The sequence below is a fragment of the Melanotaenia boesemani genome, chromosome 5 (genome assembly GCF_017639745.1).
Source record: "Melanotaenia boesemani isolate fMelBoe1 chromosome 5, fMelBoe1.pri, whole genome shotgun sequence".
NCBI classification, from domain to species: Eukaryota; Metazoa; Chordata; class Actinopteri; order Atheriniformes; family Melanotaeniidae; genus Melanotaenia; species Melanotaenia boesemani.
The window spans coordinates 39,069,664-39,097,290 of NC_055686.1; the positions used below are offsets into that span (position 1 = coordinate 39,069,664).

General features: G+C 41.2%; 2 protein-coding genes across 5 annotated transcripts in view; both read left to right on the forward strand.

Annotated features, from left to right (window-relative positions):
• tox4b (TOX high mobility group box family member 4 b) overlaps positions 1-456 on the forward strand; it is a 22,884-nt gene extending 22,428 nt beyond the window's left edge. For all 3 annotated transcript variants that reach the window (XM_041986728.1, XM_041986730.1, XM_041986727.1), the window contains one exon: positions 1-456. This exon is cut by the window's left edge and continues 374 nt beyond it. The gene's annotated coding sequence lies outside the window, so the exon portion shown is untranslated.
• A 3,324-nt stretch (positions 457-3,780) lies between these two features.
• supt16h (SPT16 homolog, facilitates chromatin remodeling subunit) lies at positions 3,781-26,757 on the forward strand. 2 transcript variants are annotated; one of them, XM_041985942.1, is made up of 25 exons: positions 3,781-4,163; positions 5,191-5,283; positions 5,474-5,644; positions 5,818-5,970; positions 6,060-6,206; positions 6,467-6,618; positions 6,950-7,122; positions 7,921-8,011; positions 8,089-8,162; positions 8,315-8,424; positions 12,004-12,069; positions 12,178-12,276; positions 12,378-12,389; positions 12,610-12,725; positions 12,857-13,010; positions 22,819-22,946; positions 23,038-23,300; positions 23,384-23,502; positions 24,048-24,286; positions 24,403-24,478; positions 24,561-24,730; positions 24,801-24,930; positions 25,030-25,156; positions 25,567-25,641; positions 25,996-26,757. In XM_041985942.1, exons 1-25 carry the CDS (start codon positions 4,098-4,100, stop codon positions 26,091-26,093), a joined length of 3,102 nt encoding a protein of 1,033 aa, XP_041841876.1. In that variant the 5' UTR covers positions 3,781-4,097; the 3' UTR covers positions 26,094-26,757. The 2 variants fall into 2 exon arrangements, with proteins under 2 accessions (XP_041841876.1, XP_041841877.1); XM_041985943.1 differs by lacking the exon at positions 12,378-12,389 and having other exon boundaries at positions 3,782-4,163.
• The last annotated feature ends 870 nt before the right edge of the window (positions 26,758-27,627 follow it).

A 27,627-nucleotide genomic window follows, 5' to 3' on the forward strand; every position in this document is an offset into this window, starting at 1 on the left:
GAGTTTTGGTGTTTTTAATTGTTTTGCGGAGATTAAAAAAGAAAAAAGTGCAGGAAGAATCTTGCAGATACATTCATTTTATTATAATCCCTTCAAAAATTCTGCTTCATAAATGTATGCTGATCCCTTCATTGTAAATTCAGGACTGATGGATGTGAATGAGGCGTGTTCATTTGGTCGCGTGATGTGTTTATACCGAGTTGTCGCCGGCCACTTCGGAGATTTAAGACCAACATCTGCAAAAGAGCACAAACAGCCTTTAAGCTACGTTCGATGTGTACAAGAGGGTTCAAGTAAAAGTCATGAAAAACCAGTGTCACATGAGTCTGTAAAAGCCTCATTTAAGGAACTTCAGACCTTCAAATCAGGTGCTAATATTTGTGTCGTCCTCATTTCTTCCTGCAGCATTAAAGCTTTTTAATTATGTAGTGTACATTTTGTTTTATGAGGAAGATTCATGATAAAAAAAATTTAATAAAAAATTTTTTCTGTGGCAGAAAAAAATAACTGGAATGACGTTTTCTCACCAGCTCTCTGTTTTTAACATCGCAAAGTTTCAACCCAATGGAAATATTAAAGAAGGGATGGTTGCTCAGAAAGCCGCTCGGTCACATGAAGTCTGGTACATATCCTTGAAATGTTTTTAATTGTGGAATACAAATATTTTATGTTGTGATGTACATTTTGATTTCAGAATCACAGCTGAGTAATGTTTTGTACTTTTTTCATGAAAGAAAGTTAATCCTCTTTCAGTTCTGTAAGGGTTTACTTATCATCTGGTTTGAATACGGCCTCAAATTAACAGAAACACAAGACATATTACACTGTATTGTTATTTATTTTAATAAAATCTAAGCTCAAATGCTTAAAGTGTATAAAAACTAAACCCATTCTTATTATTTCCACAGAAACTAAAAGAACAAGTTACAGCCAGGCACTGCTAATCAAAACTCTTGAATAATTAATCATCTGTGTGAGCACCTCTATAAAACTAGATATTTTGCCTGTTTAGGTCTGCAGTGTTCAGGTTTGTGTTTACAAAATGCCTTGGAGGAAAGACATCAGAAGTTATCTTGGAGAAAAAAATCAATGAGAAGTGTCATACGAGCATTTCCAAACAATTCGGAGTCCATCTTTCTACAATGAGATCATAAGTGGTAAAAATACTAGAAAGTTACCAATCTTACCAGATATAGACATCCCAGCAAGTTCAGACCGTTATTTCTCAGATTCTGCAACAAGCCCCTACAGCTACATGTCAGACCCAACAGCTACATGTCAGACCCTGCAGCTACATGTCAGACCCTGCAGCTACATGTCAGACCCTGCAGCTACATGTCAGACCCAGCAGCTACATGTCAGACCCAACAGCTACATGTCAGACCCAACAGCTACATGTCAGACCCAACAGCTACATGTCAGACCCAACAGCTACATGTCGGACCCAACAGCTACATGTCGGACCCAACAGCTACATGTCGGACCCAACAGCTACATGTCAGACCCAACAGCTACATGTCAGACCCAACAGCTACATGTCAGACCCAACAGCTACATGTCGGACCCAACAGCTACATGTCGGACCCAACAGCTACATGTCGGACCCTGCAGCTACATGTCAGACCCAACAGCTACATGTCAGACCCAACAGCTACATGTCAGACCCTGCAGCTACATGTCAGACCCTGCAGCTACATGTCAGACCCAGCAGCTACATGTCGGACCCAACAGCTACATGTCAGACTCAACAGCTACATGTCGGACCTTGCAGCTACTTGTCAGACTCAACAGCTACATGTCAGACCCAAGAGCTACATGTCAGACCCAACAGCTACATGTCAGACCCAGCAGCTACATGTCAGACCCAACAGCTACATGTCAGACCCAACAGCTACATGTCAGACCCAACAGCTACATGTCGGACTCAACAGCTACATGTCGGACCCAACAGCTACATGTCGGACCCAACAGCTACATGTCAGACCCAACAGCTACATGTCAGACCCAACAGCTACATGTCAGACTCAACAGCTACATGTCAGACTCAACAGCTACATGTCGGACCCAACAGCTACATGTCAGACCCAACAGCTACATGTCAGACTCTACAGCTACATGTCGGACCCAACAGCTACATGTCGGACCCAACAGCTACATGTCGGACCCAACAGCTACATGTCAGACCCAACAGCTACATGTCAGACCCAACAGCTACATGTCAGACCCTGCAGGCATCCGTTTACATGTTAAAAGACAATGTTGGTGACAAAGACTGAATGAGTAAGACTGTCAGGAGAAAGTTTCTATCCAACGAGAACACAATATTTTCAGCAGTTGCATCATCACCATGTTGATGAAGTGCAGCACAAATACCACACAAGTATCTCATATGGTGGAGATCTACTTATTTTACAGCTGCTGGACCTGGACATGGTGCAGTCGTTGAGTTGACCAGGAACTCCGCTGTATGTAGAGCAGAGTCAAATATAACCTGTCTGAGGGGTTAAGCTTAAAAAGGCAGCAGGGCAGTCATCCCAACTACACCAGCAAATCTCCATCAGAATGGCCAAAAAAGGAAAGAATCAAGGTGGGGCTGTGGAACAGTTAAAGTCCAGACCTCAACTTGACTAAAAAAGCTGTGTAGGGAACCTTAAAAGTTATACTTACATTAATACACAAAACCTTGATAAACTGAAACAACTTTATCAAAAATAGGAAGTCAAATATTCACCCATAATTATGTGAGACCGATAATGTCATAGAGAAAACAATTCAACTTATTGTGGCTAAAAGTGATTCACAAGCTACTGAATCATGGGGTGTACTTTGTTTTTTTTTTTCACATTGCTTCTATATTTTTTGCTTTTATTCCTAGTAAATAACATTTGTCAGGTATTGTTCATTTAAGAGTGTATTTTCCTAATTATCAGAACTAGTAAGAATCACAGGATTTATTTCTTTTAAAATTATGTCCTGAAATGTAAAACATGATACAGGAATCTTTTTCACTGGACTTGGTGTTAAAATATTATCTAGAAAACAAATAAGAAATAAATAAGAGAAGATAAATTCCTTTTGCCATCCGGTAAATATCAGTGGGTGCAGGTATACTACAATAAAAATAAATTACACATTGGAAGGTTAGTTTATAAAATTTATTTAAATATGAGCGATTTTCATTTGTATATTCGTATGATATGTATAATTGTACATAGATCAGTAAGAAGGTGACAACACCAGTTTTATCTTTAGATTCATTTTAATTAGTAAAATTACTTAAAAATATTTTTTAAATATCTTAAAACATATCGGTCAATGAATATTTCTATTTGTGTATTTTGTATTAATACATAAAAAATATTACAAACTGCTGTCTAGATGCAAACAAAGAAAGGTTGAGCATGTGGTTACCGTGACAGAAGTTTGTATCGCGAGATTTACGTCAGTAGTAGAGTTTGATGACGCTGGCGGGAAAACCCACTGTGGCGGGAAAATGCAACGTGGTCAACACAAGATAGGGGGCGCTGTTACACAGCACCAAAAATAACATTAGAATGCGCCACTAAGCATAAAATAAATTACAAAGGGACTAAATAAATAATGATATCATTCTATATATTTTATAGCATTTTCTTTTTTAACATGTTAGAGTTGCACGAGTGGGTGGATTCAGAAGGCATTATGAACTTTAAAGTAATGTTTATTATAAAATACTATATGGTAAGACTCGGGTGGGGGGGGGGAGAGGAAATAGCACAGGAGGAAGAGAAGGAGGGGGTTGAGGACTTTATTACAGATTGGTGTGTGTGGTCGTGTGTGGTGACAACGGGGGGAAGTTATATTGCATTTTAATCATTAGGAAGGTTTTAATACTTACATAAATTATCGCGTGGTTTGGTTTTACATGCCTTCTTGATTGGAAGGGTCCGGTAGTTGAATAATAAGGCAGCAGTATATCGCTGTGGTGTTTAGATCTTTGCAGGCGTGGAAGGAAAGTGCGTTGCTGTTGACACTCAGCACCATCATCATCATCACCATCCGGCCTGCTGAGCTGAGAGGCGAAGCCGGGAGCTGGAGTTTGCATCAGAGGTCTCACTATGGCGGTAAACCTGGACAAGGAAGCGTACTACCGCCGTATCAAGAGGTTATACAGCAACTGGAAGGTAATTTCTAGTCGTTTTGTAGAGTGTGTCGGAGCCAGTGACTCTTTGGGGTTATTTACAAGGTTGGAAAAGTAGGCTCCTGGAACCGCTAAGTTAGCCGCGTTTTTCTGCCTAACGAGTTGAGTGTTGTGAGCAGCGATGTTTCCCAGTCTGCATCCAGTGTACACAACCGGGGGGAACAAAGGGTGAATTGTATTATTTTATGACTTAAATTGTACATAAATCACTCTTACAACTGGATATATTCGGAAGATCTTCCCCAAGTTCATTCTTACCCATCAAACAAGCTAGCTACCTCATGTTAGCACACCAACCATCCCATTCACCACAGCTAGCCTACTAGCCTGGTAACTTTACCACTGAGCTAACTTACTAGCCAAACGTCTCACTAAGCAGTTACCCCCTAACTGTATCTTTTCCCTCATGAATTAGAATGAAATGTGCCGAGCCAGCCGCTGTTTACGCAGGTTAATAAGACATTTAGCTAACTGCAATGGTCTTCAGTTACTGTTCGTCTGCACTTCTCTTGCTCGCTGCATGCTAACATTAGCTGTTTAATTAGCATGAGAATAACGCCAGCATCCATTCAACATGTGCATCATGTTGGCAGTGTTTAATAACTACTTTACATAAAGCAGAGCAACGCAGTTAGACGGCAGGAAATGAAGGTGCGGTCGAACCAAGCGGTGACTTTATTTTTGAGGTTGTTTTCAGAAGTTGTAGCCTTAAATTGCACGTTGACTTTTCTGCTCCATCCCTTTCAAAGCATGAAGCTGGACTCGCCTAGCTATCCGTTATGAATGTGTTTCGTGTGCATTAGGACTTTTAAAATGAAGTAGGACCTGGCAGCAGGTGCGCGTGCTACACATGGAGCTTTGCTAACAGGACAAGTTTGTGTTGATACTCTATCAAAGTCTATCTGGCAAAGAAACACGTGGGAGAAGTAGAAGCACTTCGGTCTAAACTTTACTGTAAGCTCGATGAACCACACTTACCATTAAATTGTGTATGTTTGTGTTATTTCCAGAAAGGAGAAGATGAGTTTGGTAAAATTGATGCCATTGTGGTGTCCGTGGGAGTGGATGAGGAAATCGTGTATGCCAAATCCACAGCCATACAGGTGAGTGCCTGGATGAAAACCACAGAGGATGCTGACTGCAGGCTTTAATGTTGCTTGACAACATGACCTGGTTAAGGGTTTTTATTCTTACTGTTTGAAGACTTGTTTGTTCTTTTAGCTAAAACACAACGTTTGCACATGCAGGGTGTTAGATGGATAAGTCATTGCGTGTTTGGCTCTTCCTCCTCAGACCTGGCTGTTCGGCTATGAGTTGACAGACACCATCATGGTGTTTTGTGAAACCAAAATCATCTTTCTAGCCAGCAAGAAGAAGGTGGATTTTCTCAAGCAGGTGGCGGTAACTAAAGGCAATGAGAACGCTAACGGCGCACCGCCCATCACCCTCCTCACCAGAGAAAAGGTAACAGGCTGATTTACAGCATATATGTGGACAGGTATCCTCACACGATTGAAAGTTATTGGCGTGAGATTTGCTAATGAGAAGTGGGTTTGTTCAGGGGAGTCTGATTGGTCCATAAGTCATAAACGCTTCCTGTGATTGGTCATATTTGTGTTGTATTGATTTATTTATAGAATGAAAGCAACAAGGCCAACTTTGACAAGATGATGGAGGCAATCAGGGGCAGCAAGGGGGGAAAGACGGTGGGAGTTTTCATTAAAGACAAGTTCCCCGGAGAGTACATGAAGAGCTGGAATGACGCGATCACAGCAGAAGGACTGGAGAAGGTGAGGTGTTCTCCCAACATGCCAAATCAAAATGCATTTAAGACACGCTAGCAGGCGTTTAAAATAGCATGTTTGATTGTGCTGCGCAGGTGGACATCAGTGCTGTGGTTGCCTACACGATGGCGGTGAAGGAGGACGGGGAGCTCGGCCTGATGAAGAAGGCAGCTGCCATCACCAGCGAGGTTTACTCCAAGTTCTTCAAGGAGCGGGTCATGGAGATCGTTGATGCAGATGAGGTGGGACGCTGAGATGCTTCATGACAATCTGCTGCAGGAAGCACAAGCCCCTGATGTAGTTAAATACTAACATGTTTAGGGAGGCACTTGTTGTAAAGCATGTGATAGATGCTTGTTTTTATATTAAATATATTGAGTTTTAATTGGCATTGGGGGTCATTAAATGCATTTCTCTCTAGAAATTTGAAGTAGGGGTGATGGATAAGTCTGTACTAAGGTAATGGCCTGCTTTGTAACCCACCCTCTGCCCTACCCAACAGAAAGTGCGTCACAGCAAGCTGGCCGAGTCCGTGGAGAAGGCCATCGAGGAGAAGAAGTACCTCGGCGGCGCAGATCCGTCCACGGTGGAGATGTGTTATCCCCCCATCATCCAGAGCGGTGGGAACTACAGCTTAAAGTTCAGCGTTGTCAGGTAGCTCAGCTCATTGCTGCGGGTGTGTTTTTGATGCAGCCTCTGTAAGGAGAGAGATTCAGGGTTTTTAACTGTTTAATATTCATTTAGCAGCCAAATCAGCTGATGCTTCCAGAAATCTTTGTGTCTAAAATTTGATGATAAGCAAACGGACCTTTTTGGAGCTGGATGGACAGATCTGTTTAACAGGAACAGAGTGCTGGTTGAAGCATCTTATCAGAGACATGAGTCATCTGCTGGATTTGCTGAATCCCGTCGCATCATATTTACTGTTGTTGTGGGCCAAGAACTGTGTTTAATCATGAATCCCACTGTTCCCTCTTTGCACCAGTGATAAAAACCACATGCACTTTGGTGCCATCACGTGTGCCATGGGGATCCGCTACAAGTCCTACTGCTCCAACCTGGTCCGCACCCTCATGGTGGACCCCTCCCAGGAGATGCAGGACAACTACAACTTCCTGGTGCAGGTAGAGGAGGAGCTGCTGAAGGAGCTCAAGCACGGTGAGTTCAGGAGCCTGCTGGAAGTGTGGGAGTTTTGTGTGTCAACTGATGTATTCTGATGTTAGTAAACTTATTTATTTATTTTTTTTTATTTTGAAGAATTGTATTTTTTTAGGTTGATTTTACTGGGGATGACTAAGTGGTGGAAAAAACTTTAATTAACCTGCTGCGTATCCACATGAATAATTGTGGTGTAAAATGTCTGATGCACCTTCTAGAGGAAACATTGAAAATGCTGTTTTAAAAAACAAATCAAACTGTGAAACAGATAAGAAAAACAACATATCCTCCTTAACTTAGACTTACAGTGAAAACAAAGTGTAATTTTCATGACTGGTAGCTAAAGTTGCGCTGTGTGTTTACACTGCGTGATTCTGGACTGTCTGAGCAGGAAGACGACCAAGTTGTTGGATTGAGGCTCTAAAATGACGTTCCTGTGTCACATCAAAGATGGACATTGTTACGGCCTTGTGGCCAAAGATGGGCTGGTGTGTTATATTGTGAGAGATTCCCTCAGGAGCTTCTCCAACTTGCATCTGTTAACTTAACAAGATGAGGTTTCAAATGTGTCCCCGCTGCTCAAGGAGAGAAATTTTCTCCGTGGGGGAAAACACACATGGCAGAAAATGTCCAAAATATTTAGATAAATAATAAATAAATATTTAAAGTTTAAACAAAGAAGAAAATCGGATTTTGTTTCTATTATTTATAATTGGTAAAAAATAAAAGAAAAAACCCGAACAGCTTTGTGTACCCAAGACTAAAGTGTCATTTTTAAGCCTTCCATCGCCTCCTCAGGTGTAAAAATCTGCGACGCCTACAACGCAGTGCTGGACTTCGTGAAGAAAGAAAAGCCTGACCTTGTAGCGAAGCTGACGAAGAACCTTGGGTAAGTGCAAGCAGATGGCAGCTTTATCAGCCGCGTACTCGGACACGTTCCAGCACTCAGATCCTTTTGTTTTTCAGCTTCGCCATGGGGATCGAGTTCAGAGAAGGCTCCTTGGTTCTGAACACTAAAAATCAGTACAAACTGAAAAAAGGTAAAGATGTCCTCGTTTGCTGCCAGCTGATTTAATGCAGGATGGAAATGAGCAGTGGCTGCAGGACACACAGTAAAGTGTGTTTTGGATTGTACACTGTGCATGCTGGGTACTTGTTCCTGATAACGAGGCTGCATGCGTGTCTCCACCAGGCATGGTGCTCAGTATCAGCTTGGGCTTTTCTGACCTCGTGAACAAAGACGGCAAGAAAGAGGATCACAAGTATGCCTTGTTTATTGGTGACACAGTTCAGATCAATGAGGTGAGATGATTTTTTTAATCATTGCTAAGCCAGTTGTTTAGTCTTAAATCATAATTTGTTAAGACTGAAAATGATATGAGCGTATATACTATCAGGGCGACTTTATCAGGGCCACCTTTGCTAGAACCAGGTCGAACCCTGGGGGAGGGGGTTTCTGCTGCTGTAGCCCATCTGCTTCACGGTTGGATGTGTCTTGTACCCAGAGATGGTATTCTGCATAGCTTGGTTGGAACCAGTGGTTGTTTGTGTTCCTGTTGCCTTTCTATCATCTCCCACCAGTCTGCCCAGTCTCCTCTGACCTCAACAATGTATTTGGTCCAGAAGCTGCTGCTCACTGGATGTTTCCTCTCTTTCAGACTATTCTCGGGAAACCCTAGAGATGGTTGAAAATCAGTAGATCAGCAGTTTATCGGTGTTCTTTCTACAGTTATATCGGGACTAAACAGTCTGGGAGAGGAAAGTCTGGGTTTCTCTGCTTAGGCAGCTGCCCCCGCAACACTACTCCGGATAAGTGGCAGAAGATGGATGGATGGATGGATGGATGATGGGTGGATGGATGAAGGATGGATGGGTGGATGATGGGTGGATGGATGAAGGATGGATGATAGATGGATGGATGGATGGATGATGGGTGGATGGATGAAGGATGGATGGGTGGATGATGGATGGATGGATGATGGATGGATGGATGGATGGATGATGGGTGGATGGATGAAGGATGGATGGATGGATGGGTGGATGATGGATGGGTGGATGATGGATGATGGGTGGATGATGGATGGATGGATGGATGGATGGGTGGATGGATGATGGGTGGATGATGGATGATGGGTGGATGGATGGCTGGATGAAGGATGGATGGATGATGGATGGATGGATGGGGGGATGATGGATGGATGGATGATGGGTGGATGATGGATGGATGGATGAAGGATGGATGATGGGTGGATGGATGGATGGATGGATGAAGGATGGATGGGTGGATGATGGGTGAAGGATGGATGAAGGATGGGTGGATGGATGAAGGATGGATGATGGGTGGATGATGGGTGGATGGATGAAGGATGGATGGATGGATGGATGGATGGATGATGGGTGGATGATGGATGGATGGATGAAGGATGGATGATGGGTGGATGGATGGATGGATGGATGATGGGTGGGTGGATGATGGATGGATGAAGGATGGATGGATGAAGGATGGATGGATGGATGAAGGATGGGTGGATGGATGATGGGTGGATGGATGATGGATGGATGGATGGATGAAGGATAAATGGATGGATGAAGGATGGGTGGATGGATGAAGGATGGGTGGATGGATGATGGGTGGATGATGGATGGATGGATGATGGGTGGATGGATGGATGGATGGATGGATGGATGGATGAAGGATGGATGGGTGGATGATGGGTGAAGGATGGATGGATGGATGAAGGATGGATGGATGGATGATGGGTGGATGGATGAAGGATGGATGGATGATGGATGGATGGATGAAGGATGGATGGATGATGGATGAAGGATGGATGATGGATGGATGGATGATGGATGGATGAAGGATGGGTGGGTGGATGATGGATGGATGGATGGGTGGATGATGGATGGATGGATGGATGGATGAAGGATGGATGGATGATGGGTGGATGATGGATGGATGGATGAAGGATGGATGAAGGATGGATGGATGATGGATGGATGATGGGTGGGTGGATGATGGATGGATGAAGGATGGATGGATGAAGGATGGATGGATGGATGAAGGATGGGTGGATGGATGATGGGTGGATGGATGGATGGATGATGGATGGATGGATGGATGAAGGATAAATGGATGGATGAAGGATGGGTGGATGGATGAAGGATGGGTGGATGGATGATGGGTGGATGATGGATGGATGGATGATGGGTGGATGGATGGATGGATGGATGAAGGATGGATGGGTGGATGATGGGTGAAGGATGGATGGATGAAGGATGGGTGGATGGATGAAGGATGGATGGATGGATGATGGGTGGATGGATGAAGGATGGATGGATGATGGATGGATGGATGAAGGATGGATAGATGGATGGATGATGGATGAAGGATGGATGATGGATGGATGGATGATGGATGGATGAAGGATGGGTGGGTGGATGATGGATGGATGGATGGATGGATGAAGGATGGATGGATGATGGGTGGATGGATGGATGGATGAAGGATGGATGGATGATGGATGGGTGGGTGGATGATGGATGGATGGGTGGATGATGGATGTATGGATGATGGATGGGTGGATGGATGAAGGATGGATGGATGGATGAAGGATGGGTGGATGATGGATGGATGGATGATGGGTGGATGATGGATGGGTGGATGATGGGTGAAGGATGGATGAAGGATGGATGGATGATGGGTGGATGGGTGGGTGGATGATGGATGGATGGATGGATGGATGAAGGATGGATGGATGATGGGTGGATGATGGATGTATGGATGATGGGTGGATGGATGGATGGATGAAGGATGGATGGATGATGGATGGGTGGGTGGATGATGGATGTATGGATGATGGATGGGTGGATGGATGAAGGATGGATGGATGGATGAAGGATGGGTGGATGATGGATGGATGGATGATGGGTGGATGATGGATGGGTGGATGATGGGTGAAGGATGGATGAAGGATGGATGGATGATGGGTGGATGGGTGGGTGGATGATGGATGGGTGGATGGATAAACAGTGTTATTTATTGGATTTAGCGTGTTGTAGCTGCTCTGTCTCCACAGCAGAGTTCTTCCTTGATAAAGTGTGTGTGTTTGAAAACACGCCAACCAGCTGAAAGTCAGACTTGAATATAAGTTTTTTAAAAAGTCTCTGATGGAGGTGAAGATGGAGACTCCCCAGTGAGGTGTAGCTGTACAGGAACCGGCACAGCTTTGCAGGCTGAATCTAACGTCATTGTCAGATTTTCTGAGCTGCATTACGGATGAAAATGGATCTAATATTCTTTGTAGGTTTTACTGTAAACGGTTACCAGTATCCAGAGACTCGTCTGAACCTCCAGACTCAGCACTTTAAAGTTTACCTTTGCTGAGATTTACGTTCTGTATTAAGTTACTTATAAAACTGAAGAGTCAAAACAGATTTTTATTAGTCTGCTTTGTTCCATCCATTCATTCATGATAGTCTGATGGTCTGAAGAGGTGTACCTAATAAAGTGGCCGATGAGTGTATTTATTGACTTACACACCTCTTTTTTTTACCTCTTTGTTACTTACTTTTTTTTAATAAGGGAGGCCAAGAAGAGAATAAAAACTGCAGAAATTGTGGAATTTAAGCCTAAAAAAAGAGTTGAGCTGTGAGAATAATTTCAGGTCGTTTCATTAAGCAGCTGCTTGATTGACTTCTTGTCTCCGAGCTGTAACGTCCTCATCAGAAAGACTCGAACTAAAGCTTCTCTTACATAGAAGATGCTGAATTAAGTTTTCTGAGCTTCCAGGACTTCAGTTGTGGTTTTAAGCAGGAGGGAACGATGAAGCCGGTGGAAACACGAAAGAGGACGATTAACAGTTTTGATTTGTATGACAGGAAGAGGCCGCCACGATCCTCACACCAGCGAAGAAGAAGATCAAAAACGTGGGAATCTTCTTAAAGGTCAGTGGTCAATGTCGACGACGACGCAGCGTAAAGCCCCAAATAACTGATCAGAGGGCAGATATCCGTAGATTTACAGATGTTTTGTGTTATTTTGGGTTTTGTCAGAACGACGACGAGGAGGATGAGGACGAAGACGGGGATGATGCTGAGGAGTTGCTGGGGAAGGGAGCTCGGAGCGCCGCCCTGCTGGCAGACAGAACCAGAGTAAGTGTGGACGTCGGGGCTGTTGCATCATTACTGGCTGTTTTTGCTGCCCTGATGGAGCGTCGATAACTAAGAGTGTGAATGTCTTTGTACTCTATCAGCTCCTTGGAAAGGTAAGTATTTGTTTTTTCTTAAAATATCATCGGCTGAACCTGCTCCGTTGTAACCCTGCTGATAGGAGAAGTCATTTTAATTTGAGTGATTTTATTTTACGTTTCTTTTCACCATCTGAAGCTGTTTTACATCCGTTTTCTGCATGTATGTTGTGCTTTTCATTAAAGAAAAAAGGAAATGCTCGTTCCCGCTCAGTCTTTCTTTTCAAACTGCTCGTAGAACGAGATGACGGCAGAGGAGAAGAGGCGAACCCACCAGAAGGAGTTGGCCAACAGTTTGAACGAAGAGGCCAAACGCCGTCTGACGGAGCAGAAAGGAGAACAGCACATCCAGAAGTTAGTGTCCAGCGTCGGGCTGAGTTGGCTTAATCCTGATTCACCTGCTGAGTTTACGCAGCGTAAATGAATCGCTCAACGTTTTCTTGATATAACTCAGAGCTGTTTTAAGTCTCATCGTTTCCTCTCAGGGCCAGAAAATCCAATGTGTCCTACAAGAACGTGTCTCAGATGCCCAGAGAAAAGGACATCAGGGACATGAAGATCTTCATCGACAAGAAGTACGAGACCGTCGTCATGCCTGTTTTTGGCATCGCCACGCCGTTCCATATTGCCACCATCAAGGTACACAGATGATTCCAGTTTAACCCCAACCTTCTCTTTCCCAGAAACAGCCTGAAACTACCTGTTTGGTTAGTCTGGGTGCAGCAGAGGGACCTTCCACAATTCAACACGCTCTTTTTATGTGTCCGCTCAGCAAATCCGCTCAAAACAAGCCACCAGATCATCGCAGCACAGGCTGGTCCGACACGCGCGATTCCTCCAGGCTGCGTTTCCTCCAGGCTGCGTTTCCTCCTGAAACATGAATGTGTAAAAACGAGCCGATCTGCAGGGAGATCGTAGCTTCCTGTTTAACGTTTGCTGTTAGGAGCCACTGCTGCACATGCGTTTGGTCTCATCGTAGAGACGGAAGTTCTCTGTGGGGGATTTGTCCAAAGCTGGTTCAGAGCCAGATCCTGACATGGACCCAGTTCTTTCTGTTTGGAATAGCTCTGGATTCAGCACCAAAAAACTGATCCAGAGCAAAAAAAACGCTGCAGCTGGGGACATGGTGATGGGGACCACCCAGACCAGCTAAATGTTAAGACCACCATGTTTAAAAATCCAGAGCCAGTCTGCATTTAATCCATTTCATTTAAGAGAGAAGGATAAAAAACTGAGCTGCAATGTGAATGTAAAGTGGAAGCAGAGGAAGAACATGAGCTCAGTGTTCTCTCATTTTGCAGCATCCTTCCCCAAACTGGGGGGTCCCAAGATAAATCCAGAGGGTCGCCAGGTCGTTGGGAAAGACATGTAGCCCACAGCTATAAAAATAAATGGGGGGGTTTTAACCAGGCTGTAAAAATGAAATTGTTAATGCAAAGAGATTAATGTAATGCATCACATTGAGCTGCGTTCACAATCAGTTTACAGCTGAATGGTTTTAGAAGACCGTGCAGCTACGATCGTTAGCTTTCTTTATAAATTCTACAGCTGCTAGGAATCCTGCTTGTTCTGCAACACTTTCATACCAGTTTGCATTGGGAAACACTGGCTGGTGTTACGTTCACAAACAAACCTTTGTTTTAAGCAACGTTTTAACGTTCACAAACACAAACCTTTGTTTTAAGCAACGTTTTAACGTTCACAAACACAAACCTTTGTTTTAAGCAACGTTTTAACGTTCACAAACTCAAACCTTTGTTTTAAGCAACGTTTTAACGTTCACAAACACAAACCTTTGTTTTAAGAAACGTTTTAACGTTCACAAACACAAACCTTTGTTTTAAGCAACGTTTTAACGTTCACAAACACAAACCTTTGTTTTAAGCAACGTTTTAACGTTCACAAACACAAACCTTTGTTTTAAGCAACGTTTTAACGTTCACAAACACAAACCTTTGTTTTAAGAAACGTTTTAACGTTCACAAACACAAACCTTTGTTTTAAGCAACGTTTTAACGTTCACAAACACAAACCTTTGTTTTAAGCAACGTTTTAACGTTCACAAACTCAAACCTTTGTTTTAAGCAACGTTTTAACGTTCACAAACACAAACCTTTGTTTTAAGAAACGTTTTAACGTTCACAAACACAAACCTTTGTTTTAAGCAACGTTTTAACGTTCACAAACCTAAACCTTTGTTTTAAGCAACGTTTTAACGTTCACAAACTCAAACCTTTGTTTTAAGCAACGTTTTAACGTTCACAAACTCAAACCTTTGTTTTAAGCAACGTTTTAACGTTCACAAACTCAAACCTTTGTTTTAAGCAACGTTTTAACGTTCACAAACTCAAACCTTTGTTTTAAGCAACGTTTTAACGTTCACAAACACAAACCTTTGTTTTAAGAAACGTTTTAACTTTCACAAACACAAATCTTTGTTTTAAGCAACGTTTTAACGTTCACAAACTCAAACCTTTGTTTTAAGCAACGTTTTAACGTTCACAAACAAACCTTTGTTTTAAGCAACGTTTTAACGTTCACAAACAAACCTTTGTTTTAAGCAACGTTTTAACTTTCACAAACTCAAACTTTTGTTTTAAGCAACGTTTTAACGTTCACAAACACACACCTTTGTTTTAAGCAACGTTTTAACGTTCACAAACAAACCTTTGTTTTAAGCAACGTTTTAACGTTCACAAACAAACCTTTGTTTTAAGCAACGTTTTAACGTTCACAAACAAACCTTTGTTTTAAGCAACGTTTTAACGTTCACAAACTCAAACCTTTGTTTTAAGCAACGTTTTAACGTTCACAAACAAACCTTTGTTTTAAGCAACGTTTTAACTTTCACAAACTCAAACCTTTGTTTTAAGCAACGTTTTAACTTTCACAAACACAAATCTTTGTTTTAAGCAACGTTTTAACGTTCACAAACAAACCTTTGTTTTAAGCAACGTTTTAACTTTCACAAACAAACCTTTGTTTTAAGCAACGTTTTAACGTTCACAAACAAACCTTTGTTTTAAGCAACGTTTTAACGTTCACAAACAAACCTTTGTTTTAAGCAACGTTTTAACGTTCACAAACAAACCTTTGTTTTAAGCAACGTTTTAACTTTCACAAACTCAAACCTTTGTTTTAAGCAACGTTTTAACGTTCACAAACACAAACCTTTGTTTTAAGAAACGTTTTAAGCAACGTTAAGCAACGCATTCGGAAACACTGGCTGGTGTTACGTTCACAAACAAACCTTTGTTTTAAGCAACGTTTTAACGTTCACAAACACAAACCTTTGTTTTAAGCAACGTTTTAACGTTCACAAACAAACCTTTGTTTTAAGCAACGTTTTAACGTTCACAAACAAACCTTTGTTTTAAGCAACGTTTTAACGTTCACAAACTCAAACCTTTGTTTTAAGCAACGTTTTAACGTTCACAAACAAACCTTTGTTTTAAGCAACGTTTTAACGTTCACAAACACAAACCTTTGTTTTAAGCAACGTTTTAACGTTCACAAACAAACCTTTGTTTTAAGCAACGTTTTAACGTTCACAAACAAACCTTTGTTTTAAGCAACGTTTTAACTTTCACAAACTCAAACCTTTGTTTTAAGCAACGTTTTAACGTTCACAAACACAAACCTTTGTTTTAAGAAACGTTTTAACGTTCACAAACACAAACCTTTGTTTTAAGCAACGTTTTAACGTTCACAAACACAAACCTTTGTTTTAAGCAACGTTTTAACGTTCACAAACAAACCTTTGTTTTAAGCAACGTTTTAACGTACACAAACTCAAACCTTTGTTTTAAGCAACGTTTTAACGTTCACAAACACAAACCTTTGTTTTAAGAAACGTTTTAAGCAACGTTAAGCAACGCATTCGGAAACACTGGCTGGTGTTACGTTCACAAACAAACCTTTGTTTTAAGCAACGTTTTAACGTTCACAAACACAAACCTTTGTTTTAAGCAACGTTTTAACGTTCACAAACAAACCTTTGTTTTAAGCAACGTTTTAACGTTCACAAACAAACCTTTGTTTTAAGCAACGTTTTAACGTTCACAAACTCAAACCTTTGTTTTAAGCAACGTTTTAACGTTCTCAAACTCAAACCTTTGTTTTAAGCAATGTTTTAACGTTCACAAACACAAACCTTTGTTTTAAGAAACGTTTTAAGCAACTTTAAGCAACGCATTCGGAAACACTGGCTGGTGTTACGTTCACAGACAAACCTTTGTTTTAAGCAACGTTTTAACGTTCACAAACACAAACCTTTGTTTTAAGCAACGTTTTAACGTTCACAAACAAACCTTTGTTTTAAGCAACGTTTTAACGTTCACAAACAAACCTTTGTTTTAAGCAACGTTTTAACTTTCACAAACTCAAACCTTTGTTTTAAGCAACGTTTTAACGTTCACAAACACAAACCTTTGTTTTAAGAAACGTTTTAACGTTCACAAACACAAACCTTTGTTTTAAGCAACGTTTTAACGTTCACAAACACAAACCTTTGTTTTAAGCAACGTTTTAACGTTCACAAAAAAACCTTTGTTTTAAGCAACGTTTTAACTTTCACAAACAAACCTTTGTTTTAAGCAACGTTTTAACGTTCACAAACTCAAACCTTTGTTTTAAGCAACGTTTTAACGTTCACAAACAAACCTTTGTTTTAAGCAACGTTTTAACGTTCACAAACAAACCTTTGTTTTAAGCAACGTTTTAACTTTCATAAACTCAAACCTTTGTTTTAAGCAACGTTTTAACGTTCACAAACACAAACCTTTGTTTTAAGCAACGTTTTAACGTTCACAAACTCAAACCTTTGTTTTAAGCAACGTTTTAACGTTCACAAACAAACCTTTGTTTTAAGCAACGTTTTAACTTTCACAAACAAACCTTTGTTTTAAGCAACGTTTTAACTTTCACAAACTCAAACTTTTGTTTTAAGCAACGTTTTAACGTTCACAAACACACACCTTTGTTTTAAGCAACGTTTTAACGTTCACAAACTCAAACCTTTGTTTTAAGCAACGTTTTAACGTTCACAAACAAACCTTTGTTTTAAGCAACGTTTTAACTTTCACAAACTCAAACCTTTGTTTTAAGCAACGTTTTAACTTTCACAAACACAAATCTTTGTTTTAAGCAACGTTTTAACGTTCACAAACAAACCTTTGTTTTAAGCAACGTTTTAACTTTCACAAACAAACCTTTGTTTTAAGCAACGTTTTAACGTTCACAAACAAACCTTTGTTTTAAGCAACGTTTTAACTTTCACAAACACAAATCTTTGTTTTAAGCAACGTTTTAACGTTCACAAACAAACCTTTGTTTTAAGCAACGTTTTAACGTTCACAAACAAACCTTTGTTTTAAGCAACGTTTTAACTTTCACAAACTCAAACCTTTGTTTTAAGCAACGTTTTAACGTTCACAAACACAAACCTTTGTTTTAAGAAACGTTTTAAGCAACGTTAAGCAACGCATTCGGAAACACTGGCTGGTGTTACGTTCACAAACAAACCTTTGTTTTAAGCAACGTTTTAACGTTCACAAACACAAACCTTTGTTTTAAGCAACGTTTTAACGTTCACAAACAAACCTTTGTTTTAAGCAACGTTTTAACGTTCACAAACAAACCTTTGTTTTAAGCAACGTTTTAACGTTCACAAACTCAAACCTTTGTTTTAAGCAACGTTTTAACGTTCACAAACAAACCTTTGTTTTAAGCAACGTTTTAACGTACACAAACACAAACCTTTGTTTTAAGCAACGTTTTAACGTTCACAAACAAACCTTTGTTTTAAGCAACGTTTTAACGTTCACAAACCTTTGTTTTAAGCAACGTTTTAACGTTCACAAACAAACCTTTGTTTTAAGCAACGTTTTAACGTTCACAAACAAACCTTTGTTTTAAGCAACATTTTAACGTTCACAAACTCAAACCTTTGTTTTAAGCAACGTTTTAACGTTCACAAACAAACCTTTGTTTTAAGCAACGTTTTAACGTTCACAAACACAAACCTTTGTTTTAAGCAACGTTTTAACGTTCACAAACTCAAACCTTTGTTTTAAGCAACGTTTTAACGTTCACAAACAAACCTTTGTTTTAAGCAACGTTTTAACGTTCACAAACAAACCTTTGTTTTAAGCAACGTTTTAACTTTCACAAACTCAAACCTTTGTTTTAAGCAACGTTTTAACGTTCACAAACACAAACCTTTGTTTTAAGCAACGTTTTAACGTTCACAAACAAACCTTTGTTTTAAGCAACGTTTTAACGTTCACAAACTCAAACCTTTGTTTTAAGCAACGTTTTAACGTTCACAAACAAACCTTTGTTTTAAGCAACGTTTTAACGTTCACAAACAAACCTTTGTTTTAAGCAACGTTTTAACTTTCACAAACTCAAACCTTTGTTTTAAGCAACGTTTTAACTTTCACAAACACAAATCTTTGTTTTAAGCAACGTTTTAACGTTCACAAACAAACCTTTGTTTTAAGCAACGTTTTAACTTTCACAAACAAACCTTTGTTTTAAGCAACGTTTTAACATTCACAAACTTGCTTCACTTCCGGCTCTCAACCGAGGCAGACGCTTTTTCTTCTCCCTCCCTCCCACTCTGCCCTGCTACTGTCCTGTCATCTATCTGAGCCTCTCTCTGCATCTCCTTCCACAACTAAATCTTGGATATGGATTTGATCAGCTGGTCCCTAAATGCAATCGACCAAATTTATTCGAACCGGAAAACAGGCGTGGGGGAGCCTGCTTGCCCTGGCGGAACGTTTTCGGCTGGATATGTGATGGATTCCTGGGGAGCGTGGAAAGTCATGTGTCTGTCGATTCTTTCTGTCGAGGACGCTGAGGACATCTATACATTCGGTTTCATGATAACTGGGTTTCTGCTGTTTGGAGCGGGCGGTTTCCTGGCATATCGCAAAATTCGGACACTGTCGGCAGTCACTGGCAAGCTGCCGGATTTCTGTGCTGGTGTGTGCCGAGCTATGAACAATCAGGCTGTGGCGGTACAGGAGCTGAATCGTAAACTGGAGGCTATTCCAGTTCTGGATGGCAAACTGGTTGCGCTTTCTGGGCTTGTACGTGAGGTGGTCACCAACTTGGAGAAGTTGTCAGCTCGGCTGGATGGAAATTGACCCAAAATTCGGATCATTGGGAGTCGCCAGTGGGACCACTGAGAGACTTAAGGCAGACGAAACAGCTCTGGCCTGAACCAAAACAAATGCTGTTATCAAATTTGGCTCCCTGTGCTGGCCTTGAATGGCTGGCTGAAAGCTCCCTGGAATGTTTTGTTGATGGACGCTCAGTCCCCCACCCTCCCCTCACCCTCTTCACGGGCGATGGACTTCAACCTGGATCAGCCCTCAAGGATGCCCCACTATCATCAGGTGGCAGAGACTGTGAGGGAGAACTGGGGCAAAGTTCATATGCTCTCTTCTACGCACACACACGCACCACACTCAAGTACACCACTACAGATACACCTCCCCGTTATTCACTGCCTTGCTGTCCTTCCACCTCCTTCCACTCCCGGGCAGTGGGTTCATTGGACGCGCTCTGAGAATGCAGCTGCGTCTGCACTTGCTGCGATGGGAGACCCCCCCTCCCCTCCCCGCCACGTGTTTCTGATGTTGTGATTGTCTGAGTTATGTCTGTATGTACTGAGGAGTGTTTTTGTATCTCAATAATGGGCCCTTAGGCCCAGTGTGGAGATGCCTTTTTTATCCTCTCCAGCTACATCTTACTCCCCCTAATGTTACCTTTCACCTATATCTAAGACAAGGAGCGCTGTAGAAATGGCTGCTCCGTCAGTATGCCTGTTCTGTTTGTGTCATCATATGTTGTTTTGTCTAGTCTTGGATGGGTTGTACTGAAAACATGAATTTCCCTGCAAAGGGATTAATAAAGTATTTTTCATTCATTTCATTCATTCATTCAAACAAACCTTTGTTTTAAGCAACGTTTTAACTTTCACAAACACAAATCTTTGTTTTAAGCAACGTTTTAACGTTCACAAACAAACCTTTGTTTTAAGCAACGTTTTAACGTTCACAAACAAACCTTTGTTTTAAGCAACGTTTTAACGTTCACAAACTCAAACCTTTGTTTTAAGCAACGTTTTAACGTTCACAAACACAAACCTTTGTTTTAAGAAACGTTTTAAGCAACTTTAAGCAACGCATTCGGAAACACTGGCTGGTGTTACGTTCACAAACAAACCTTTGTTTTAAGCAACGTTTTAACGTTCACAAACACAAACCTTTGTTTTAAGCAACGTTTTAACGTTCACAAACACAAACCTTTGTTTTAAGCAACGTTTTAACGTTCACAAACAAACCTTTGTTTTAAGCATAGTTTTAACGTTCACAAACACAAACCTTTGTTTTAAGCAACGTTTTAACGTTCACAAATACAAACCTTTGTTTTAAGCAACGTTTTAACGTTCACAAACAAACCTTTGTTTTAAGCAACGTTTTAACGTTCACAAACACAAACCTTTGTTTTAAGCAACGTTTTAACGTTCACAAACACAAACCTTTGTTTTAAGCAACGTTTTAACGTTCACAAACTCAAACCTTTGTTTTAAGCAACGTTTTAACGTTCACAAACTCAAACCTTTGTTTTAAGCAACGTTTTAACGTTCACAAACAAACCTTTGTTTTAAGCAACGTTTTAACGTTCACAAACAAACCTTTGTTTTAAGCAACGTTTTAACGTTCACAAACAAACCTTTGTTTTAAGCAACGTTTTAACGTTCACAAACACAAACCTTTGTTTTAAGCAACGTTTTAACGTTCACAAACACAAACCTTTGTTTTAAGCAACGTTTTAACGTTCACAAACACAAACCTTTGTTTTAAGCAACGTTTTAACGTTCACAAACACAAACCTTTGTTTTAAGCAACGTTTTAACGTTCACAAACACAAACCTTTGTTTTAAGAAACGTTTTAACTTTCACAAACACAAATCTTTGTTTTAAGCAACGTTTTAACGTTCACAAACTCAAACCTTTGTTTTAAGAAACTTTTTAACTTTCACAAACTCAAACCTTTGTTTTAAGAAACGTTTTAACTTTCACAAACTCAAACCTTTGTTTTAAGCAACGTTTTTTAACGTTCACAAACACAAACCTTTGTTTTAAGCAACGTTTTAACGTTCATAAACACAAACCTTTGTTTTAAGCAACGTTTTAACGTTCACAAACTCAAACCTTTGTTTTAAGCAACGTTTTAACGTTCACAAACAAACCTTTGTTTTAAGCAACGTTTTAACGTTCACAAACAAACCTTTGTTTTAAGCAACGTTTTAACGTTCACAAACAAACCTTTGTTTTAAGCAACGTTTTAACGTTCACAAACACAAACCTTTGTTTTAAGCAACGTTTTAACGTTCACAAACACAAACCTTTGTTTTAAGCAACGTTTTAACGTTCACAAACACAAACCTTTGTTTTAAGCAACGTTTTAACGTTCACAAACACAAACCTTTGTTTTAAGCAACGTTTTAACGTTCACAAACACAAACCTTTGTTTTAAGAAACGTTTTAACTTTCACAAACACAAATCTTTGTTTTAAGCAACGTTTTAACGTTCACAAACACAAACCTTTGTTTTAAGAAACGTTTTAACTTTCACAAACACAAATCTTTGTTTTAAGCAACGTTTTAACGTTCACAAACTCAAACCTTTGTTTTAAGAAACTTTTTAACTTTCACAAACTCAAACCTTTGTTTTAAGAAACGTTTTAACTTTCACAAACTCAAACCTTTGTTTTAAGCAACGTTTTTTAACGTTCACAAACACAAACCTTTGTTTTAAGCAACGTTTTAACGTTCATAAACACAAACCTTTGTTTTAAGCAACGTTTTAACGTTCACAAACACAAACCTTTGTTTTAAGCAACGTTTTAACGTTCACAAACTCAAATCTTTGTTTTAAGCAACGTTTTAACGTTCACAAACTCAAACCTTTGTTTTAAGGAACGTTTTAACTAGACTGGTGATATAAAGAAAACAAAACCAGCTGATCTGTGGTCATGAAAACTGTCTCCCTGCACTGTGGTCCTTTACAGATACTCGGAATACACTAGAAGGAGTGTCCAACATGTTGCTGGCTGTAGTTAACTACACCAGTTCCTACCTGGAACTGGCTGCAGGGCCAGCACTGGGACAGCTTGGTGGAAAATGAGCCTGCCAGGTTTTAGTTTGGGAAAGAAGTCAGTCAGCTGTCGAAGAGTGGAGGATGTTTCATGAAGAGACACCTTTGTGTCTTTTCATGCTCACACTGGTTTTTCTGAACCCTGTAAATGTGTGTTAGCAGCGTCACACACCCTTTGTGATCAAGGAAAGCAGACTGGGAACCACTGAGCAGTCTTTTCTTACATTTTAAATCTGGGTGTTCTCAGCGACTCCTTTTCTCTCCCCTCAAGAACATCAGCATGTCTGTAGAAGGAGACTATACCTACCTGAGGATCAACTTCTACGTCCCCGGCAGCTCTCTGGGACGACAGGAAGGAAACATCTTTCCCAACCCCGACGCCACATTCGTCAAAGAAATGTGAGTATTTCCAACAGGAAGGAAGCAGCTCCTCAGTATAAATGTCGTCTCATCTTAAAGGATGTAACGGCGATCTGTACCCTCCCTTCAGCACGTACCGGGCGTCCAACCTGAAAGCTCCCGGTGACACGTCGGTGCCCTCCACCAACCTGCAGAACGCCTTCCGCATCATCAAAGAGGTACAGAAACGCTACAAAACGCGAGAGGCGGAAGAGAAGGAGAAGGAGGGCATCGTCAAGCAGGACTCGCTGGTCATCAACCTGAACCGCAGCAACCCCAAACTCAAAGACCTCTACATCAGACCCAACATCGCTCAGAAGAGGATGCAGGGCTCGCTGGAGGCGCACACTAATGGTGAGCAGGTGGAAATGATTTCCATCTCCGAATGAGCAGCAGCTCAGATTACATAAACGGCTGGTTATTTCTCCTCCCTGCAGGTTTCCGCTTCACGTCGGTCCGCGGCGACAAAGTCGACATCCTTTACAACAACATTAAACACGCCATCTTCCAGCCGTGCGACGGAGAGATGATCATCGTCCTTCACTTCCACCTCAAGGTAGGTTCTGGTTTATCTGCTTTGCCTAAATCTTAAGCCGTCCCTCATTTCTTTATATTTTGCTTCCAAACAGGAAGATTTTCTGTTAATCTTCAGACTTTCTGAAGGACTTTCAAAGTTTTTCTTTGGACTTTAGCTGATTTTACTTGTTTTCTATCCAGTCTTTTCATCTGAGTATTTTAAGAACATTTAAGCCATAAAAACACTGACCTAAGAATAATTCAAGCACGAAAAAAGCCCAACTCAGCCGGAGCTGTGCCGACACCTAAACGGCCGTTCATGCTCGACACAAGACGGATACGCAGACGGACACTTTTCGGTTAAGGTTCAGAATTTGTTCAGAATTAAATAAAGGAAATGTAAGTGCAATGCATGAAGACGTAAACGATATCTGAGACCTGCACGCTGCTGGATGGAATGATCACTTTCAGCTTTAAAGGAGCTGTGTAGTTAAACGCCAGCTTCTTACTGGCCTTATTAATGATTATTATTATTAATAATTATGATTGATTCTTAATAATTATTAATTATTATGAATTGTTCAGAACGCCATCATGTTTGGGAAGCGGCGTCACACGGACGTGCAGTTCTACACGGAGGTGGGGGAGATCACCACAGACCTGGGGAAACACCAACACATGCACGACCGGGACGACCTGTACGCCGAGCAGATGGAGCGCGAGATGAGGCACAAGCTCAAGTCTGCGTTCAAGAACTTCATCGAGAAGGTGGAGACGCTGACTAAAGAGGAGCTAGAGTTCGAGGTGCCTTTCAGAGACCTGGGGTGAGTTAGCCGTGGTGTCGGTGCTTCAGATGCTGCTGTGAGCATGAGGGAAAAGTGGGTTAGAGGACGTGAAGAACCACCAGCAGATCGACTGACTGTTGCACCTTTGTATTCAGGTTCCAGGGTGCCCCCTACAGGAGTACCTGCCTGCTCCAGCCCACGTCCAGTTCTCTGGTCAACGTTACTGAATGGGTTGGTAAACAAAACGCCACCAATGCAGGAACCGGTTCTTTGTGTGGTCCTTGTAGAAAAGTTTCTTCCTTGTTCTCTGCAGCCGCCGTTTGTGGTGACTCTGGATGAGGTGGAGTTGGTCCACTTTGAGCGTGTCCAGTTCCACTTGAAGAACTTCGACGTGGTCATCGTCTACAAGGACTACAACAAAAAGGTCACCATGATCAACGCAGTGCCCGTCAACTCCCTCGACCCCATCAAGGAGTGGCTCAAGTAAGGCCCACACCGAGGAAGCAGGGCCGCGGGCGGAGGCAGAACCTCATGCTGTTTTCTCTGGTTGCAGCTCGTGTGACATCAAGTACACGGAAGGAGTCCAGTCTCTGAACTGGACCAAGATCATGAAGACCATCGTTGATGATCCGGAGGGCTTCTTTGAGCAGGGAGGCTGGTCTTTCTTGGACCCAGACAGTGAGGTGTGTATCCAGGGAAGAACAAACCTCTAACGTTTTTCTTGTGTTTCTTTTTTACGATGCGTGTGTTGACGGTGGAAGTACATGTTCTTCTTGTTGCAGGGAAGTGACGCTGACCAAGATTCAGAGTCGGAAATGGAGGATGAGACGTTTAACCCGTCTGCAGATGAAGAGGAGGAGGAGGAGGAAGACAGCGACGAGGACTACAGCTCAGAGACGGAAGACTCCAGTACGACCACCCTGGAGCAGATGCTCTACTTTTATACTTCTTTTTTTGTGTTATATGTGAAATGTCTCCCTCTGTGGATTTATTTTATTTGAAAAGAAATTTTTTAGAATTTCTGTAGATATGTGTTTTTGGAATTTTTGGAATTTCAAAATTTGCTTTATATGGGTTATTTTACTTTTGCATTTATTTATTCGTTTTACGTTTTTGTTAAATATAGATATTTTTTAAATTCTTTTTTTCATACCAGACTAAAGATTTTTTATATTCTGTGTGGAATTTGAAACTCTCTCCCTCACATGATAATTTAAATTTTGTAGTTTAAACGTGTTTGTATATAGTGGAGTATCTTCTGTCGACCAGACATGGCGTGTTGAACGTGCTAACAGCAGACGCTTTCTTGCCGTCCGCAGATTACGATGCGTCGCTAGGCAGCGAGGAGGAGAGCGGCAAAGACTGGGACGAGCTGGAGGAAGAAGCCAGGAAAGGTTTGTATCTGCAACTTTCATTTTTAATGGGGAAGTACAGATGTTATCAATCATACATATAGATCCGTCTTGTTTTCTGTCTGTTTACCGGTGTGTGTGTGTGTGTGTGTGTGGTACGTTGTGTGTAGAAATATCAGCCCAGACTGGTTTGGATACTCAGCTTCTGTTCAGACTGCTGGCACATCCAATTGTTTTTCAATTCCAGTCTTAGTCTGTTATTTTCACCTGATCTGACAGAATTTATGTGTCCACACAACTCATCAGCTCGTGTTGCTATGGTAACTGCATAGGCACCAGCCAGACCGTTCTGGTATGTGATGGTGTTTTCATCTTCTTTTCCCATCCGGCCTGCAGCTGACAGAGAGAGCCACTATGAGGATGAGGACACCTCAAACAGGAAGAGGAAGGTCCGATCGTCGGCCCCTCCCACTAAGAAGAAGCGACGATCCTAAACGTGTCCCACCAACACACCCACACACACATACTGCCAAACCTAGTTCACCCTCTCACTTCTACCCCAACTGGCTCTTTTCATGCCGACAGCTCACACAGACAAGCGGTGTGTACATAGACGTGGAAGCCTCTGTTGGCCGGCGAAGCGTCGCGGCTGGAAGAACCGGCTCGACCGCCGCGCTTCATTCAGCTGCTTTTCTTCCTCTGCATTCCTGACTTTTTCACCCATCTATCCAGCAGGGTTTCTTCTTTTGTGTCTGTGTGAGTGTGTGTGTGCATGTGTGTTTAATTGGGTTTTTATTGCAAGCATTGTTTATTTTCTGTTTCAGAAGATTTGTTTCTTAATTAATGGATAATAAAAGATGACTTGACATATCCTCTGCCAAGTGTTTTATATGGAACTGAGAACCTCATGATTTCCCTCTTCTTCTGTTGTCCTTGGTTAAATTGTGATAACAACATAAGGGACAGATGCATATTTCCTAATTTGTCTTTTCTCTTTTTTTAAAAATGGGGTTTGTAAACTTCTACATAGAGGCACACACACGAACACACACCATCTCCCTCACACTGTTTCCTCTTGTCCTACCAGAGTAGTTATGATGTACTGTTAATTCTGCAAATCCTGTTTTTGTTTTTGTAATAAAATTGAAAGGAACTGTAGTTTGTTTTCTGTGCCGTTTTCTTTTTCTGTCACGCTTTGGGGCAACGGATCGATGGCATCAAGCTCGCTGGACCGTCCGAGTCCAGTCCTGGTTCTGTCAGGATGATTGTAGTACAGATGGTATCCACTAGGGGGCAGTCAAGTATCAGTAAACGAGGTTGTGAGCAAAGTTTTTTTTTTTTTTGTTTTTTTTTTTTACCATAAAATGATGCAACCGGCTTCAGACACTATTAAATATGCTGCGCCAGATGTTAAAGGGTGTAATAGCCAGCTTCCTACACACAATACAACATTTTATGTGAAGATTCGATGTTTGCAGATATCATCAGACTCAGATTCGGTGTCTCAGACTAAATCTTCTATAACGCTGATCAGTATTAATGACAAAAGTCATCATTGGGATTATTAATTGCAGGTTGGTATAAAATCTAGAAGACTGGCTTCCAGTCAGGAAAGGATGCGTCTTCTTGCTCCTTTGTACGAGTTTTTACAAACATCTCTGAGTCGTATAGTTCTTAAGTAAAAGTCACAGTATGTGACCTTAAAATCTATTTTATTGTAAGTTTTTAATCATCTTTATAAATCCAACATCAAATTGTGATGCATGCCGAGAACTTTCTTTCTTTGATATTTTAACAAATGTGTTCCTTTTTATTTTGTAAATCATCAGTAGATGTAACGTTGAGATGGAGAATGGCAGGAGAAGCTTAGAGTCGTAGATGGTGTTGAATTTACTGCCTGCAGCATAACTGAGGACGAACCCAGTCAGTGGGTGAAGGTGGATCTACTGGTTCTGTACACGGTTGCTGCTCTGGAGTTCAGCTCCGCATAGAAAACATGAGGCATGGGGAAAAAAAAAAGAAACATGG